This window comes from Boleophthalmus pectinirostris, unplaced genomic scaffold (assembly GCF_026225935.1).
Source record: "Boleophthalmus pectinirostris isolate CB_2022bp ecotype Guang Dong unplaced genomic scaffold, ASM2622593v1 HiC_scaffold_22, whole genome shotgun sequence".
Taxonomy (NCBI): domain Eukaryota; kingdom Metazoa; phylum Chordata; class Actinopteri; order Gobiiformes; family Gobiidae; genus Boleophthalmus; species Boleophthalmus pectinirostris.
Genome location: NW_026571190.1, coordinates 3,862,263 through 3,880,436, shown reverse-complemented (window position 1 = coordinate 3,880,436; position 18,174 = coordinate 3,862,263). Strand labels below are relative to the sequence as shown.

The 18,174-nt window shown below is 40.1% G+C and overlaps 2 protein-coding genes across 2 annotated transcripts; one reads left to right on the top strand and one right to left on the bottom strand.

The window, feature by feature from the left end:
- Positions 1-527: 527 nt before the first annotated feature.
- Positions 528-9,410, bottom strand: yju2b (YJU2 splicing factor homolog B). The gene is made up of 10 exons (XM_020930842.2): positions 9,351-9,410; positions 8,849-8,902; positions 8,248-8,301; positions 8,090-8,172; positions 6,825-6,880; positions 5,774-5,834; positions 5,134-5,276; positions 4,299-4,471; positions 3,099-3,237; positions 528-2,860 (listed from the first exon to the last, which is right to left on the bottom strand). Exons 2-10 carry the CDS (start codon positions 8,849-8,851, stop codon positions 2,349-2,351), a joined length of 1,224 nt encoding a protein of 407 aa, XP_020786501.1. The 5' UTR covers positions 8,852-8,902; positions 9,351-9,410; the 3' UTR covers positions 528-2,348.
- A 356-nt stretch (positions 9,411-9,766) lies between these two features.
- LOC110165655 (transcription factor IIIA-like) lies at positions 9,767-17,950 on the top strand. The gene is made up of 4 exons (XM_055158703.1): positions 9,767-9,994; positions 13,634-13,912; positions 14,220-14,605; positions 15,614-17,950. The coding sequence occupies exons 1-4, from the start codon at positions 9,850-9,852 to the stop codon at positions 16,064-16,066; spliced, it is 1,263 nt and encodes a 420-aa protein (XP_055014678.1). The 5' UTR covers positions 9,767-9,849; the 3' UTR covers positions 16,067-17,950.
- Positions 17,951-18,174: the final 224 nt, after the last annotated feature.

Below are 18,174 nucleotides of genomic sequence, written 5' to 3'. Positions count from 1 at the left end.
GCCATGCAGTGTGAGTACCAGTGACCACCTAGTTACACTAGTCTCTCTCTGTCACATCACGAATGTCTTCACTAATCCCAGGTCAGTTGGCGCTTATGATGAGTGTGTGACCAGTGCGTGTGCCAAGGTACACTATTTTTCCTAAAACGTCAGACTAAAATGGCTCTCAGTTCCAACTGAATCTGTGTCTGAAGCCTTTGGGGGAAAAACAAATCGTTGGACTCCTAGTGAAGGTGAAGATTTGTAGTTTTGGCCAGTCCTGATGAGTTGTGATTTGTTGATTTGTGGGTGCTCTACACACTATTATACATTATTATACTATTATTTTATATGTCATTGACAATAAAGGAATTCAATTGATCTAGTCTTATTGTAAGGTCTTGTGTGCTGGCACGCACTGATAAATGTCAATCAAATCAAATTGTTGTTTTACCAATAAACCATTCATTACACGGTGGTGCTACTGTGCTGTTTCATAAAGCCAAAAGGCCAACTCAAAATCATTGAAATAAATACAAACAAAACCATTCTAAATGAAATGAACAGCATTTTAATTGTTTTGTTGACTGAAATGACATTTTACAGATTTCAAGAGATGCACCAATGAACCCAAACCGATACAGACCGTGGGTCCATGTACATGTCCAGTAAAGTCAGATCACTAGAGTAATCAGATAACACAATAATGAGATCAGACTTTGGTGTGTGTTTACAGCACAAGAGAAATCTGTTTATGAAAAACATCTGGTGACATTCCGGTAAATCAGAGGATTTTCAGAGTAACTTAATTTTAAAATAACTCCTTCTGTCTTTAAAGAGGGGCTATTTTACTTCTATGATGTATTCATTAACATATTTAGATCACCATGTTACCTTTTGTTTTGAAACATGTTATAAATTTCACTTCAGTTTTTAACACTCTGAGTCTTGCTAATGAAACTACTGCATATTGCGTCAGATTTGTGAAATTGTTGAATAGAGTTTTGTATCAGGTTTTTGCATATTTGTGGACAATTGTCATGTGGCAGCAAAGGTGATACAGGCTTGTGGGAGGAGCATTGCACATAATCTTACAGCACACCATAAGGAGGGTTCAAACAGGGCCAGAGAAAGATCGCTACATTACTCTAACATGCATGGGTGATATCTTAAACCTCTTCAGGCATGTTTTTGATGAGGAAACAATGTTATAACATGATAGATTTCACAATACCTTGCCTTTAACATTTTCTCTTTGATTTATTTTTGTCTTTGCCACATTCGTTTGTCCTTTTTAGCTGGCTTAGGGGTTAAGATTTGGTGGTGTGATTTGTGCTCGTCTCCATAGATACAGTAAGTTTAAAGCTACTGTGATATATTTTCTGGAAAAGCACAAAAATCTACATGGAGATAAGCAGGAAGCTACCCCTCCAGGAAAAAAGTTCTACCTGCCATTTATTAAGAATGGAACAGCTTTGTAAAAATAAAAGTCCAAATATTATAAAAATGTAGATAATTCTGAGCCAAAAACTTCTAACATATTTGCCAAGTTCTGAATCAGTATCCTGGAACTGATAAATACTTTGCAATAGATAATTCTGAGCCAACAACTTCTAACAGATTTGCCAAACTCCGAATCAATATCTTGGAACTGATGCATACTTTGCAGCAGATGTCGTCAACATTTCGTGGGGGTTTGATGTTACCTGGAGGCACTGCTCTGTCTGAAGCTCTTTTACTCAAGTTAGGCTTTAATCTGAGCTTTGTTTTAACACAATCTGATTTAGCTAGAAGTACAACAGATGAGCTGATTTGTGTCATTAAACAAGTTAATATAACAGTCACAAGCTATAACTGTCACCTTTTTGTTGAAACTCAAACTCCTAAACAAAACTATGAACGCTCGTATTGACCACAGGCTGCTGAAAATGTATTGTTTAAACCCATTCTGTATTTTCTGTCATGAGTTTCAGGCTTTTTCAGATACACACTGAACACCCCAGTATGATGTCACTGCAAAGTATCAATACCCGAGACTATACTCTTCTTTATTGAATCCAATCTAGAATCGGTCTGGTCTCGGTCCAGTATCGGTGCATCCCTTGTTTGTGATTCAGTTCACAGTTCAAATCCAGCTCTCCTCTGGTGTTTACTCCAATACATATCCAAACACTTTAAAATAACTACACTTTACTTAAACTAGTAAAGCATAAAGACATGTTTTTCAATGCAATAAACACCAAAAATGCTTTAATATTAGTCTATTTTTTAGCTTGAAAGTTACACAGTGAGACTTTAAATAGTAGTTAGCATTAGTTCATGGTTTATTGATTCTGAAAGTGTAGTCATTATAAAGTGGTCCCAGTATTTTACTGTGCACCATCTGAGTCTGAATCACTATAATCTGCAACAAGAGATGTATTTCCCCCCAAACTACATGTTTTCTCTACAATATTTAAGTGTCCATTTTGTTTTTCCTCCTCTTTTTCCTCTCTTCCTCCCGTTCCCGGATCACAGTCTGCAGCTTCCCTCGTTACCGTCGCCGTGGTCATGTGTACAGGTTCGTTCGCGTTTCCATTTGTGGTCGCCGCGGTTTGTTTCCGTATGAGAGCTCCGTCTGTGGTTTTGTGTTCAGGTCTTTTTGAGGTTGCCGTGCTTACGTTGGTGGTCGCCACGGTCGTGTTTGTTGTAGTTGCGGTTCTTTTTCGAATGAGCGCCCCGTGAGATGGTCCCATTGCTTTGGCGACCGCTGCCTCTTTGCCCTGCTGGCCCAGCTTCTGCAGCAGACTGTGGGCAGCGCCCCCTAGAGCCGAAGACGAGGAACTGAACCACGAGCGGCTGGAGATCTCTTGACGTTTGCTCTGCTGTTTGTCGTCAAATGCTGAAAACAAATAAAGACATACATATTAAAATGGACTTGGAAGATGTGGGTATTTACATTTTATGGTAGAAACAAAAAGTATTGCTGAAAAGTTGAGAGCTGGCTTTTAGATTAGACAACTACTGTTTCCAATGCAACTACTGCCTCCAAAGCCAAGATGACTTCTACAACTACAACACAAATCCTGATATTTAAAGCTACATCACATATTAAACCCATGATGATATGATGCCCTCACAGTCTGGGGTAGCGTAGGTGAGCAGAGCGGCAAGTCTCTTGTCCTCTTCTCTCTCGGGGAGCAGAGGGATGGACAGGTTGGTTCTGGCTCTCACTGCGTTGTCCTTTTCTTCCTGTTCAGCCAAAACCTTCTTCTCAGTCTGAAACAAAACACATAAACAAAAGCTGCAAATGTAACTATAGTTCTATGAATCCTGAATGACCACCAGAGGGCAGTGCTCAAAGCACTGAAGGACACTAATAAATACCAAAAAAATCACTCCCGGGACTTTCAAATAACTGTGGGTCATCAGAGTCTCTGTTCCTGCTAGTGGCAAGACTTTTATGGAGTCTGAATCTTTTGGATCGGTTCAGAACCACTTAAAAGACTGGCTCTTTTAATATGTGTTTCTATAACAGAGGCCAATGTTAGAACTCATTTTATCTACAGTCTAATCACAGAGAGAAATAACCAAGGCTAAGATCTGTTTAAAGAAGCTGAAACAGAGTGGGAGTGTGTTTACTGTTTGAAATTATGAATACGCTTATTAAAATGTTACACTATAATTCTAATAATTTTAAAATAAACTAGAAAAGCACTCAGAGAGCGCAGACCTCCGCCAAGGACTACCCCCATTTTTTATATAAATTGCGATAAAATCAGTCTTATGGATCAGATCTGGATAAGCCTTTGGAATATGAAAGAGGATCCCATTGTCCATCCCTGAGTCAAATTTCATGGGGTTTGGTCAATAATTAACCGAGATATTGAGAAACAACATTTTTGGCCCCATTTACCACAGTGTTAACTAAAATTTCAAAGTGATCCAGAATCCAGGATTTCTTTCGGATCACCCCCAAAATGAAATCAGTTCTTCCTTTTCACATTTCCAACAAATCCTGAAAATTTAATCAAAATCGGTAAATAACTTTTTGAGTTATGTTGCTAAAAGACAAACAAACAAACAGACAAACGCCGGCAAAAACATAACCTCCTTGGCGGAGGTAACTATTATTATGAAGCAAAATACATGTCTCTGTGCACAAAACACTCACTTATGTTGCCTGCTCTGATTAAAGCTGAACCAACGAGAATCAGCACAGAGTCAAAGAGCCGCCTCATTCACAAACGTTACATCACTAGTTCTTGCAGATTCTGCTCAAGAATTCTGAGTGACAAAGATCTCCTGGCGGTCAAAGGGGATGCAACAGTGTGACGTACCCTGAACTTTTTGCGGAGTGAGCTGTTGAGCTGAAAGTCGTCTTTCCACCCGGCCTGCAGGTCCTGAATCTCAGATAGAGACGGGAGCGCCCTCTTCAGTTTCTCTTTGTCTTTACCACCGTGGTCCAGTTTAAACATGGCGTCTGTCTCCAACTTCTCCTTCTCCGAGTGCTCTGAGAAAACGACATCTCCAGGTGAATCCTCTGCTCCATTTGACCCTCTCCTCTGCTCCATCTGACCCTCTCCTCTGCTCCATCTGACCCTCTCCTCTGCTCCATCTGACCCTCTCCTCTGCTCCATCTGACCCTCTCCTCTCCTCTGCTCCATCTGACCCTCTCCTCTGCTCCATCTGACCCTCTCCTCTGCTCCATCTGACCCTCTCCTCTGCTCCATCTGACCCTCTCCTCTGCTCCATCTGACCTCTCCTCTCCTCTGCTCCCTCTGACCCTCTCCTCTGCTCCATCTGACCTTCTCCTCTGCTCCATCTGACCCTCTCCTCTCCTCTGCTCCATTTGACCTTCTCCTCTGCGCCATCTGACCCTCTCCTCTGCTCCATCTCACCCTCTCCTCTGCTCCATCTCACTCTCTCCTCTGCTCCATCTGACCCTCTCCTCTCCTCTGCTCCATCTGACCCTCTCCTCTCCTCTGCTCCATCTGACTCTCTCTTCTGCTCCACCTGACCCTCTCCTCTGGTCCTCTGACCCTTCCTCTTCATCCTTTAACCGTTTCCTCTGCTCCATCTGACCCTCCCCACAGGTCTAAACAGAAAATAAACCTGGTCTAAATCAAGCATAACAGAGACTAAACCCGGTCTAAACCCGGTCTAAAGTAGTACCAGTGGTGAGGATCTGCTCATTTTCCTCCATGTCCCATCTCTCCTCTTTCCTTTGGGCCCCGCTCACGATCACATAGTCACAGTTCTGAGGGTCTGTTTGCATCTCGATGTAGTTCACACACAGGTGGCACTTCATCCTGAACCTGGACATAGACAAACGCATTCAAAAATGTCAGAAAAATCAAATAACCCACATTAGTTTTATAGTATCCCACGTATTGTATTGTCTATAGGCTGTGTTGACGTTCTATAAGTTCTAGATCTCTGATGTTGGTAGATTTTGTTCTGAAATTATTCAAATAATTTTAGTGAAAGTGAATGTAGTTTAAAAACACAGTGGAATACTTCCTGTATTACCACAGGACATTATAAGGTGGAGTGTTTTCAGATTGAGAGAACTGTAAAGAGCCCCAATAGCTGCAGGATTAGTGTGTTAAATGTATGTGAATGAAACAAAGCACAACTCCAGGTGGATTTGTGATGAGGAAACATATACATACATTATAAATAAATCAGAAAATTGCATAATAAGAGACCTTTACCATGCTAAAATAACCTATACGAATACAAAAACAACAATATGATCACTGTAATCAGACTGAGTCATCAGGTTGGGTAGATCAGTGCTCAAATATGTTACCTGTAGATTGGAGTGCTGTAGTAGTTCCCCACTTTCTTCTTCTCGGCATTGTACCGAACCCCTGAGGGAAACAAATACAGATTAGAGAAACTAAATAAAAATACCATGTATAAATTACAAACTTACTTCTACGGGGTACTATAGGCTAACACATAACATATTTAGATCACCATTACTTTATTGTTTTGAAAATGCTATATTCACTGAAAACTGAGTATTAACATGTTTTGTTTTCGAGTTTTCACTCCCCCTTCAGAGCACTATCACAAACACAATAAGCGTGCATCCTGCCGGTGAAACTACTGCACATCGCATCAGGTTTGCCCAGTTGCTGTGTACAGTTTTATATCATGCTTTTGTATATTTATGGAGAATTGTCATGTGTAAGCATGGACGACATAGTATTATGGGTGGGGCCTCGGAGAGAATCGTTCTTCTAACTGCAAGGGCTCGAATAGGTCCTGGGAGAGATGCATGTATGGATGAAAATATGGATGAAATACGGTGGAGCGGGGGAGGGAGGTGGGTGCGAAGCGCTTTCAGCTACGTCAAACGCGTCATAGGTGTAGCTGCTGCATCATCGTTGTAGCAGCTTTAGTTCGTTTTCACGTGGGAGGGTGGCAGAAATACACTGCAATTTGTTTAAAAAAAAACACAGAATCAATTGGCTACATATACAAGGCCCACATATCTCTCTTAGAAGGTAGAAAGCTCTGGAAAGTTGATTTTGCATGAGATGGGCCCTTTAAAAATACATAATACCCCATTTTTAACTGGTTTTCTAGCTTTAGGTTATAGGAACACTATATAATGTTTTCTGGTTGGACAATCTGCCACTTGCTTTGCCTGGAATGTTGCAAAAAACAACCATAAACTCATCCATCTGGCATTCAAATATGACAAGTCTAATGCCATACTGCGGAACATTCCAGCCAAAACAGTTCAAACCGTGAAGATGAGCGGGTGATGGATGCCCCACCAGAAAATGACTGCACCTTTAAACCTCAAAAGCAGTAATTCCATAATTCCATAATGTGGAGGTCTGACTCACCCATCCCGATGTGATTCTTGCAGCCGTCACACCAGATGTTGTAGGGCATCTCAAACCTGACAGGGATAAAACACTGTTAGGTTTCACCATAACAGGAACAAGCCCGTCATGAGAGCACTTTTTCACCATATCATCACAGAAAATAAATAAACTTTGTAAATAATAAACATAAGTAAATAAGTGTTTAGTTGCTAACTGATGTCATGTCAAGATATGTACAACTGACCTTCTAGATTCAGATACTATAGCTTTAAGAATTTGCCGATATCAGCCAGTGCCAGATACTTATACCTGCATTTAATTAATTTCAACAAAAACAAAATCATACAAAAAAGTTCCAAATGTGTTATGGAGCTTTTATTTATCTCTCATGAAACTACAGAACAACTTTGTATAAATAAATGTTCAAATATTATGAGACTTTCTGGACCAAATACGACCAGTAAATAGTCTTATTACATCAGTTCAGATGTCCAACCAAGATATCAGCTGAATCAAAATGAGGAAGCCGATTTCTATTTCAACAAATTTTTCAGTATCAACGCCAATATCTGATAACAGTATTGGAATGGTGCATCCCCCAGTAATATAATATTACTAGGGACGTCCGTCTTTCATTATTGTGATGTAGGGTTGTCAAAATTAGATACTAATTGATACTAAAACTAGTACTGATACTAGATATTCTATTCAATACTAAAAAAAGACAGCACAGAAATGAACCTTTCCTGAATAACTTTAAAATGATCTTGAGCTGTATAGTACAAGAGCACACAGACAAGTATACACCTATGGAACACTATGGAGCCCACCTGGACTAATGAGGGATTTACACACATATAAGACCACAGGGTAGTATACAAGAGAGTACGCTGAAAATGTTGAAAATGACATTCTGTCATCTTAATAATATTTTTAATCATCACAGTATCAGTTTTGAGTAGGGATGGAATGAAATATCCTGGCATGAGATCTCGTGAGATTAAATTGCAAGGACACTGTGTGCACATTGGGAAAACAATTTCATGAGATTGTGTCCTCCATCTTTACATTTACCAAACTGTAAAGTTGGTTAAAAAAAAAATTGCAAAATAATATGATCCTTGTTCTTGTGGATCCTATTTTGTGTGTCATTTAATATTGTGAGAATTCTTTCTCAGCCCACCTCCAGTATTGAGTATTGAGTCTATTCCTTAGTATTGAAATTGTGTTTGACATTTTAATATTGTGACAACACATGTAAGGCTAAAGTATATTTTAAATACCTGATGATGAGGATGCCCTGGGACAGCTTCCTGGCTCTTTCTCGAAGAGCGTGGGTTTTGTGGTAGCCATTGAGGGACCCATGCTAAAGAAGAGAAAAAAAAAGGATTGGATTAAATGTGAATTAGGATGAAAGATGAAAAAATATGAGTGAACCAACCTTGGCTGGATCGAAATCTGGAGGGTAGTACTTGTTTGTTCCTTTCCTTTCACCCTGAAAACAGAGACACAATTTAAAGCTGTGTATTGGACAGAACTAAAACTAAATGATACTTTGCAAATGATGTCATCCACATTCCTTGAGGATGTGTGGTGCTAACTGGAGGCATTGGTCTGTCTCATCGGTTACTTAATTTAGACTTTAATCTGATCTTTGCTTTAACAAAATTTGAACTGAAAGAATTGAGTTAGATGAAACTGCAAAAAGTTAGCCGATTTATGCTGTCTCTCTCACATACAATGACACAAGCTCTCACCTTTTTGTTGAAAATCAAACTCCTAAACAGGACCATGAACAATCGTATTGATCACAGGCTCCTGAACATGTGCTGTTTAAATCCATTTTGTATTTTTTCTTCAGTTTTCAGACTATTTTAAAACTTTTTTTGTGTGTTTGCTAATCTGTGAATTGTGTCACCATGGTAACTGCTGAACATTCCCCCCATACCATAGGCATACATGTAGAACACCCCCAGTGTGATGCCACTGCAAAGTATCAGTTAACTTGAGAATAATCTATCTTCTATGGCCACCACGCTTACCATTGTGACACCGGGACGTTCTCAGTCTAGCAGAACTTTTATATCAACTTGAATCTGAAAGTACAAAGGAAAACGGTCTGTTAATAACAACACAAGCAGGACGGTGAACTTGACCCATGTTTCTAAATACACATGTTACATGCGTTAGGATATTTTCAGTATAAAGTGGTGGTATTGTTTTGGCCAAATTAAAATGATAAAAGATACACTGAGGGATTATAATAAACAGATTATGAATATATACATTAGAAATATATAGTAAAGTATTTTCGTTTTAAGGTGTTAAAATCAGATGTTACTAAATGTTTTCCAGGCAGCAGGTCCATCTAGCCTGTGAAGCTAAGGGAAGTTACAGGCCAAAATCATCACTAGAAACGAACCATTTGTCCTGCGATTTCGACTTGCAGAGACAAAAGCAATGTAACAAGGTATGCACGTACATTTCCAGTCATTTAAGCGTAGTAATGTTCATTTAATTGAATTGAATTTAAGAAAAACCTACCTTAGCTCGCGAACAAGCTGAAAATCACCAAAACATCCAAGAGCCACACGTCACATCCGGATTCCTCGTTGCACTACCGGAAGTGGATCGGAAGGAAAAAGTCCAATTAGAAATTAGAAATTGAACCATAAAAAACAAGTTCAGCTTACAATTAAAATTGGTTTTATGCTTTAAAAAATAAACACGCAATTTTTATTTTATTTTTATGAGTCAAACATTTGTATTTTCGTAACTTGCATCCCATTACGACTGATTATGCCATGTTTGTGGCTTTATATATGTGTTATTAAATTATTTGCTAAATTGATATAATTAGATATTGAATCACAATTAAATAACGATTTTACCTTAAAGTAAATACATACATTATTTTGTTGGATACCACCGGAAGTGACGTCTAAATTGCAGGAAGTACAGCTATCATGAAAGCTGGAGTTTCAACGTGGTGTTTTGTACTTGGCACAAATATCAGTGGATTTTGACGAATTTTGGTGCGAAAATGGAGGCGAAGACGGAGAAACATAAGCGGTTCATCTGTTCTTTTCAAGGTTGTGTCGCTGCGTACAACAAGCAGTGGAAATTAGATGCACATTTATGTAAACACACGGGGGTGAAGCCGCACACGTGTGATCAGCAGGACTGCGGTAAGAACACACGACACGACACGACACGATACAACACGACACAATACGACACAACACAGCTCATCGTAGATACAGGAGGACATGTTGACTTTGGTGGGCACTGTTGGGCAAGTGACTTTAAAACTGTAATGTGTTATTTATGACTTGTTACTGTCATTTTAAAGTAATTCCTTGCATTAGAATATTACTGCGTTTAAAATGTAAGGCATGACATTAATATTGCAGCACTTTTAAGTTACTCTCACCAAAATAACTGTGAAGATGATGAACTTTTGTGCTGTATATGGACTGAACCAAAACTGAACCAGGACTAAAACAGGCGTAAACTAGGACTAAACCAGGTTTAAACCAGGTCTAAACCAGGACTAAACCAGAGCTGAACCAGGACTGAACCAGGTCTAAACGAGAACTGAACCAGATCTAAACCAGGTCTAAACCTGGTCTAAACCAGAGCTGAACCGGGATTGAACCAGGACTAAACTAGGTCTAAACCAGGACTAAACTGGGCTAAACCAGAGCTGAACCACGTCTAAACTAGGTCTAAACCAGGACTGAACCGAGGACTAAACCAGGACTAAACCAGGACTAAACCAGGACTAAACCAGGACTAAACCAGGACTAAGCTAGGTCTGAACCAGGTCTGAACCAGGTCTGAACCAGGTCTGAACCAGGTCTAAACCAGGTCTAAACCAAGACTAATCCAAGACTAATCCAAGACTAAACCAGGACTAATCTTGGACTAGAACTTGGAATGAGATCGAACTTGAGCCCATGGAACAGGGGTGTCTGCAAAGCGCGATCACTTCAGCTGTGTGGAGTTCTGCGCTGGTCCTTTCGCCCGTGATTACGTTATGAACGCGTTACTCCCAACACTGGTGGTGGGACATGGAGGGACTCCAGAAATGTAGGTGCACTGTGTAATTTGTCTAGTGTAACCTGTTAGATCTAAGTTACCATGTAGACCCTCCACCAGAACATTACGCAGTGCAACTGGAGCTCAGATATTATAACTTGATAAACACTTGGGGTGACCAAATGTCCCTATTCACCCGGGGCAGTTCCAGTTTTGAGCCCTGTGGCCTTTGTTCCAACAGATTTATACAAAACCAGTGATTTGTCCCTGATTTATACAAGCAATGTCCCAGGTGTTTCTATTTTTGACCAATTTCATCTAAACCAGGACTATATGAGGTCTAAACCAGGACTAAAACAGGACTATCACAATTTTTTGACTAATCAGATCCGTGCCAACTGTAATGAAGAGCATAAACTGTCATTTGTTTTGCCAAAGTACAGAAAACCGTGTTTGCGAATGACCATAAAGCAAAAAAGAAATGCAGCGTTAGAAGTTACCCTCAGATTATGACTGACACGAGAATGCACAATGTTGCTCTCATTTCACAGTTTTATCTATACCAACCATCTCAACTCGGGTGTGTCCAGTTTAGAACCTTGAAAATCTGGTTATTCTATTAAAATGCTATTTTTTTTTTTTTTATAATCAGGCGTAATCATTGACTGTGTGAATGCGCAGAAACATTAGAAAAGCACGTTGCATACATAATTCATGTGACATCAATGAAAAAGTGTGATGTTTTCAAAATAATTGGAGCAACCTAAATGGGCTTGAACATATAGTCCAGTGAAGCCAAGAGATGTTACACAGTACAGTCTTAAATGGATAATCCTTTTATTACAGGTGGTTTTATAGATCACCTTGGTTGGTCAGTATTTGCAACATATCGGTTATCGCCCTTAAATCTCTTGTTTAGGCCAATATTTTGGGCCAGCCAGATGGTTAAAGAATATGCATAAAGCTTTATTTCAAACTAGTGCAAAGAGGACACTGCACAAATGTGACTAAGCGGCTCTGTTATTCAGGTTTGTAGGAGTGTTTTTAGACATTTCAACTAGAACAAAGACAAAATATCCACGATAAATACTGAGCCCCCAGAATTGTTCCATCTTTCATATATTGAATGATAAGATGATATTCTAATTATCGTGACAGGCCCAGTTGTTGTTGTTGTTGTTGTTGTTGTAACCTGAGCCCTCTTTCATCATCGTCTTCTAAGTTAGTCCCAGGATTTCTGCAGCTCCTCTGCGGTCTGTCCATGGTGATTCCACATGGAGACCTGGTGGTGCCTGCTTTGCAGGGCAGGGGAAGAGGTGCTGTGTTGTATGAGCTGTTTGGCTACACTCCAGGACAGGTGACAGTGATGTTAGTGTCAGTCCGACTGAAGTATGAGTTTCAGAGCCGACTGTATCCTGAGCGCAGCTGAGCCACAGTTGTAATACTCTTATGTAATTACCTCTGACTACAAGTAAGGTTAAGGTACACATTACTGTCCCCATAGTGAAATTTATTCTCTGCATTTGACACATCCTTCAATGCCACTGGGTTAAAGTGGTCAATACGAGTGTTCATGTTACAGTAGGTGAGAGTGACTAACTGAAAACTGTTGGCTAATGCCAACAAGCTTGTGACTGTAATTTGATGCCAGAGAAACATTTTTAACTGCACAAATCTCACTTTTTGTTTTCCCGTTCTTTCTAGTCAGACTGTGTAAAAACGAACCTCATCTAAATTAAGTAACAGTAACAGGGCTTGAGATTGGAGTTGGGCGATATGATGAGAATGTCATAAACCGTACTGAAAAAGTGTGACGTGTCACCTTCAACACTGCCTGTAAAAAAAAAAAAAAAAAAAAAAAAAAAAAATCCCCTCTGGAATGTGCAAAGTTTAATATTTAACACTGCAGCCAATCATTAACTCTGTTAAATGTATATTCTCAGCCATATGACAGATATTTAAGCTTTATATTGAATCTTTTCATTTAAATAAACAACTACTCTAGTCCACAAAATCTGAAAACATATAAGCACTGCTGCTGAAAAGTTATGGAGCGCACTTGAACTCATCATTGTGCCAGATGCACAGTTTCTTTTACTTGTGACTGAAAAATGCATGTACGTCTTGTGCATCTGGCACAAAATGAAGCAGGGCTTCAAATATTCTATTTGATGTCTTTACTGAGAAGCCAAACAGCCGCGTTAATATTGATTTGATTCGTCTCCCTGTGCATTTATGATGTTGTTTCCTTAATGCGCATCTGTGTATTGCGTTTCATAATCAAACCTTCATCATTATTTACTGTCACAATTTCACACATTTACTCGTAATTTGGAGTTTCAGATGGTAAAAAAGAACAATAGCAGATGCACAATAGGCAGGAGCAGACAGGTGTGAGTGGAGGGGAGAGAGACACATGGCTTGTTGGTCAATAGATACAATAAATGATGTATTCTGCATTTAAATCAGCTAAATTCACACAGTTCCTTTAATAAATGAGCATTATTTGATCTATTTTACACACTGTGTATGTATGTAAGTGCTATTTAAGGAGAAATCAAAATTTAACTCAGATTTGCCTTAATTAGGCCTCCGTGTGTCTATCGCTGTGTAATTAGGGGACTGTATGACGATATTAAAAAATGGACATGGCTTCACTCCACTTCAGACAGAGCAATGCCTACAGTTGCCATCATACTCCCATGTTGATGTCTTCAGCTGCAAAGTGTCACTTATTATTATTCCTAGACCTTTAACTCCAATTTCTCTCTTGTTTCCGTCTCCAGGTAAGTCCTTCTCCAGCCCGTACCATTTGGCACGTCACCAGTTGATCCACAGTGGAGATAAACCGTTCCCCTGCACCGAGGAGGGCTGCAGCCAAGCGTTCACCACAAACTCCAATCGCCTCCGCCACATCGACCGCTTCCACCGCGACACGCAGGAGCCCAGAATGTACGTGTGCGACTTTGAGGACTGTGGACTTACATTCAAGAAGAACAAACAGCTCAAGTCCCACATGTGTGAACAACATGAGAAACTACCGCCGTATCAGTGTACTTTCCAAGGTAAATCTATCCTCACATTTATTGTCACCATTGGTTGAGTTCATGTAACTTTATGGCACTCTAAACTGCCCACACTTTAAAGGGCTCATATTGCCCTATTTTCTGATCCATGTTATAATGTAATTTCCTCACACACAGACCTGGAGTTGTGTTTTGTTTCATTCACACATGTTTTAACACACAAATCCTCCATATTTAGGCTGAAATGATTTTTGTTTTAAAATGTCTGTACCTTTGTGTGTTAAGAGCTGCTCTAACTATTGCATTTCTCCACTGTAAGATTAATAAAATAGTATCTTGTGTTAAGGTTGTACAATGAGATTCACCTTCCCGAGTAAACTGAAGCGTCATGAGAAGGTGCACAGAGGATACCCATGTGCGGAGGAGGGCTGTGCATTTGTGGGGAAGACGTGGACGGAGTTTACGGCTCACAGGAGGGGGCAGCACCGAACACGTTTCAGCTGTGAGGAGTGTTCTAGAACCTTCAAAGACCAGGCCTGTCTGAAGCAGCACCAGCGCGTTCACAGTGACACGCGCCTGGTGCTCAAATGTCCCCGAGGAGACTGCGAACGGACCTTCACCACTGCTTTTAACCTCCAGAGCCATATATGGTCCTTCCACGAGGAGCTCCGCCCCTTCACCTGTACTCACCCGGGCTGTGGCCGCAGCTTCTCCATGAAGCAGAGTCTGATAGTGAGTTCTTCAGGACTTTTACATGTTTAAGACAGTAGGATGTGCTGATGGAGCAGGACCCACTATTCTCTCTCATTCTTTCCATAAGAAATCTCCAAAAGGGCACAGTTAAAAGCTGCCACTAGAGTACCAGAAAACAAAAGTTAAAAATGCAACTATGGCTCTATGAATCCCAGCGTGCACTGAATGATTCCCTTCACACATGCAGAGGGAATCATTCAGTGCTTTCAGTGACCTCTGAGATTGCAGAATTTCCCTAGCCTGATTCATCAGCCGGTTTCACTTCCTACAAACCGTCTGACCTCGTAGTGTTAGAATTCGTTTGCTTGACAGTAGTACTTTCTTTCATTTAACCAATCTTTGCTATTTGGTCGTGACGTATGTAATGCGCCGCTAACTGGTATATTAAGCTTTTCCCAAATCCTGTAGAAAGAAGGGCAATAACGTCTTTCCCCTTGATGAAATTCACCAAACATTCTCTTTATTCTGGCTTTAAATCCTCGATCTCGAGAATCATTGCCAACACAGAATATTGACTGGTGCTCGAACTCACACCTCTGGGGTTTTTGTAAACTCTCTAGTGTATTTTGATTTCTGACCTAGTCGCTGGAGAGAAATGAAATTGAGCGGAGGCACTAGGTTGCGCCAGCCTGGCTAGTGTTTCCCCACACAAATTAACTTTTTTTTTTCTATGAAATTGCATGATGAACATTGAAGTTTCTAGCTGAATATTAAGGCAGAAATTAGAATAAAGAAAAAAAAAATACAGTTTAGGTACCACTATCAAAATCCAGGTAAAAGTACTGATACCCCAAAGCCTTATGAGCCATGCCCATAGTAACAGAGTACACAGCAACATTTGATCATGTTTTCTTTAATACAAAATAAGTACATGTGTCATTTTACAATAACCATGCACAAACACACAAACACAATGCTCTTCATAAGTCATGGTTTGAATTCATTCATAAGATATTATTTATTCATCATATTTCTCTTTGTTTGTAGCGTCACGGAGTCATGCACGACCCTGAGAGGAAAAAGATCCGCAAAACACCTCCAAACAAGCGTTCTCTGGCCTCCAGACTGAGTGGGTTCAAGGACCCAAAGATCTCCAGGAAAACCACTCTAAACCCTGTCCAGAATGGGCCTTCTACTCGTTCTGGTTTAGATTCTGGTCCCAGCCTTGTTCCAAATCCTGATCTGAATCCCAATCCAAATCCAGTGCAGAATCCTCATTCAGTGCAGACTTCGGTTGAGACCCCGGTTCTTTCTCAAAACAAGGAGATTATTTTATTCTCAAATAATGCACTAAAGCCCTCAGTCCAGTCTCCTCCGGCCCAGGATCCTAGCCCTGGTCTGGTCCAGGACTCAGTGGAGTTGGTCTCTCTCCTGCAGGACACCTCTTTACTGTGTGAGACTCATGTTGCTAAGAGCCTCAGCGCCTCTGTTACTGTCTGAACTCAAAACAGGACTTATATTTTAACATCTCCAAGAATAATGGATAATTTTATACTTGAAAACACACTCATGTTTCTGTAATTGAATTATTATTATGGATTTTCGCATTTGTGAATTCACAAACTCTCAAGAGTTCATCTATTTTTGTGAAAAAGTATAAATATTTAAATGTGCAACAGTGAAAACATTTAAAACTGTGAAGGCAGTAAAATGTTGTTTAAAATGATGTGTATGTTTTTAATCTGCTTAGATGGACAGAAATTTGGCATCAACAATGTTGCATAATAATAACAATAATAATTCAATTTAGAAGCGTTGTACAGGTGTATAGCGTGTGGTACATGCTCTCAAGATTGTGTCCGTGGAGCAGGACAGGGACAACAGTGTGTCCTCAAAGGTGCTCTCCTGTCCTGTGATGGTGCTGTGCAGAGGGTGCAGGGGCTTATCCAGGATGGACAGGAGCTTGTTTAGAGTCCTCTTCTCATCTGCAGATGAGAGTGAGTCAAGATCTGCTCCCACTGAAGATCCTGCACCACCATCTTATCCAGGCACACACTGTCCTTGTTCTTGAGGCTCCGTCCCCAACACACCACACAGCTGAAGAGATACTGGAGATAACTGTCTGGTAGAACATCAGCAGGAGCACACCACAACATCTGGGAGGGCATCTGACACACCACAACATCTTCAGGTTAACTAGAGACATTTGACCTGCCCACATCTTAGTCTAACACTACAGAGACACAGGTTGATGGGAGGGCATCTGACACACAGGGATACAGGAGGACGGGAGCTCACCTCACTACTACTACTACTACTACTACTACTACTACTACTACTACTACTACTACTACTACTACTACTACTACTACTACTACTACTGCTGCTGCTACAACTACCACCACTTGTACCACTACTACACTACTGATACTTCACGTTTTCCAAGGCTTCTTCCAAGTTCAGATCTGATTTCTAAGATCATATTTTTGTATGAAAGATCAATGTGCATTATTATTGACTTATGGTTCATTACAAAGAAAACTGTCAGAATTAGGTTAATGTAAAGACTGCAAGTATTTAAGCAAGTAACCTCAGCAAACTACAAAGTATAATGGCTCAAAAGTGCTAAGTCTCTGGTTTAGACGTCTTCAAACATGTTCTGAACTGTCCCTGTGTGTGTTCCTTCAGATATGAATTACTCTGTGTCTTTCGTGTTTTTTCAGTCATTCATAGAGTTATATAGGCCCCTTTTCCTCCTGAAATTATGATCAGAGGTGAGTAGAGTAGCCAAAAATTTTTCTCAAGTTATAGTAATGTTCCTTGAGAATAATAATATTCAAATACAAAGTAGTGGTCCAGTTTTGAAATTAATGTAATTTGAAGTACAAAACCTAAAATAATGCTCAAAATCAAAATATTTTTAAAGGATAAATATTAAATCAGATCTGAAGGAGCAGCAAGAAACACAAATGTTCAAATCATTTCATATTGTCACATAAAGCTTTTGTCACGACACGACGGTGGTGGGGCTGATAACGGAGGGGAATGAAGCGCCCTACAGAGATGAGGCCCTCAAAATCAGCAAGCGGTGTGCAACTAACAACTTGGCACTGAACATCACCAAGACTAAGGAACTCATCCTGGACTTTCAGCAGAACAGAGCCACCCCCTGACCTGTTGTCTTCTGGCAGGTGCTTCAGGTCAATTTCAGCCAGAACAAATAAACTCAGGGACAGCTTCTTCCCCAAACTGTCACCATCATGAATCATCATTACACTGAGAACTGTTCATTAGTTTTATTTATTTTGTTGAATTCTTGCACTTTGATGGAGCAGCTTTGAATTTCATTATTCTGTATCATCACAATAAAGGCTTTCTGTTCTGTTCTGTTCTGTTCTACTTACACTCACTCACGGTGGGAAGAGGAACTACAACTTTTACTCAGGTAAGGGCAGAGGTGGCGCTACCATTACGCAACAGCAGTGTTGGGGAGTAACAGATTACATGTACTGGCGTTACGTAATTGAGTACAAATTATGAGTAACTGTATTCAGTTACAGTTACTGTTTCAATGAGCGGTAATTGGATTACAGTTACTTTGTTGAAAT

Excerpts from the sequence above, each read along its gene's own strand:
- yju2b (XM_020930842.2), bottom strand. Across the intron at positions 4,472-5,133 it reads TGAGCAGATCCTCACCACTG|AGCACTCGGAGAAGGAGAAG; the intron begins GTACTACTTTAG and ends TCGTTTTCTCAG. Across the intron at positions 2,861-3,098 it reads CACCTACGCTACCCCAGACT|CATTTGACGACAAACAGCAG; the intron begins GTGAGGGCATCA and ends ATTTGTTTTCAG.
- LOC110165655 (XM_055158703.1), top strand. The coding sequence starts at position 9,850 with ATGGAGGCGAAGACGGAGAAACATAAGCGGTTCATCTGTTCTTTTCAA. Across the intron at positions 13,913-14,219 it reads GTATCAGTGTACTTTCCAAG|GTTGTACAATGAGATTCACC; the intron begins GTAAATCTATCC and ends TCTTGTGTTAAG. Across the intron at positions 14,606-15,613 it reads CCATGAAGCAGAGTCTGATA|CGTCACGGAGTCATGCACGA; the intron begins GTGAGTTCTTCA and ends CTTTGTTTGTAG.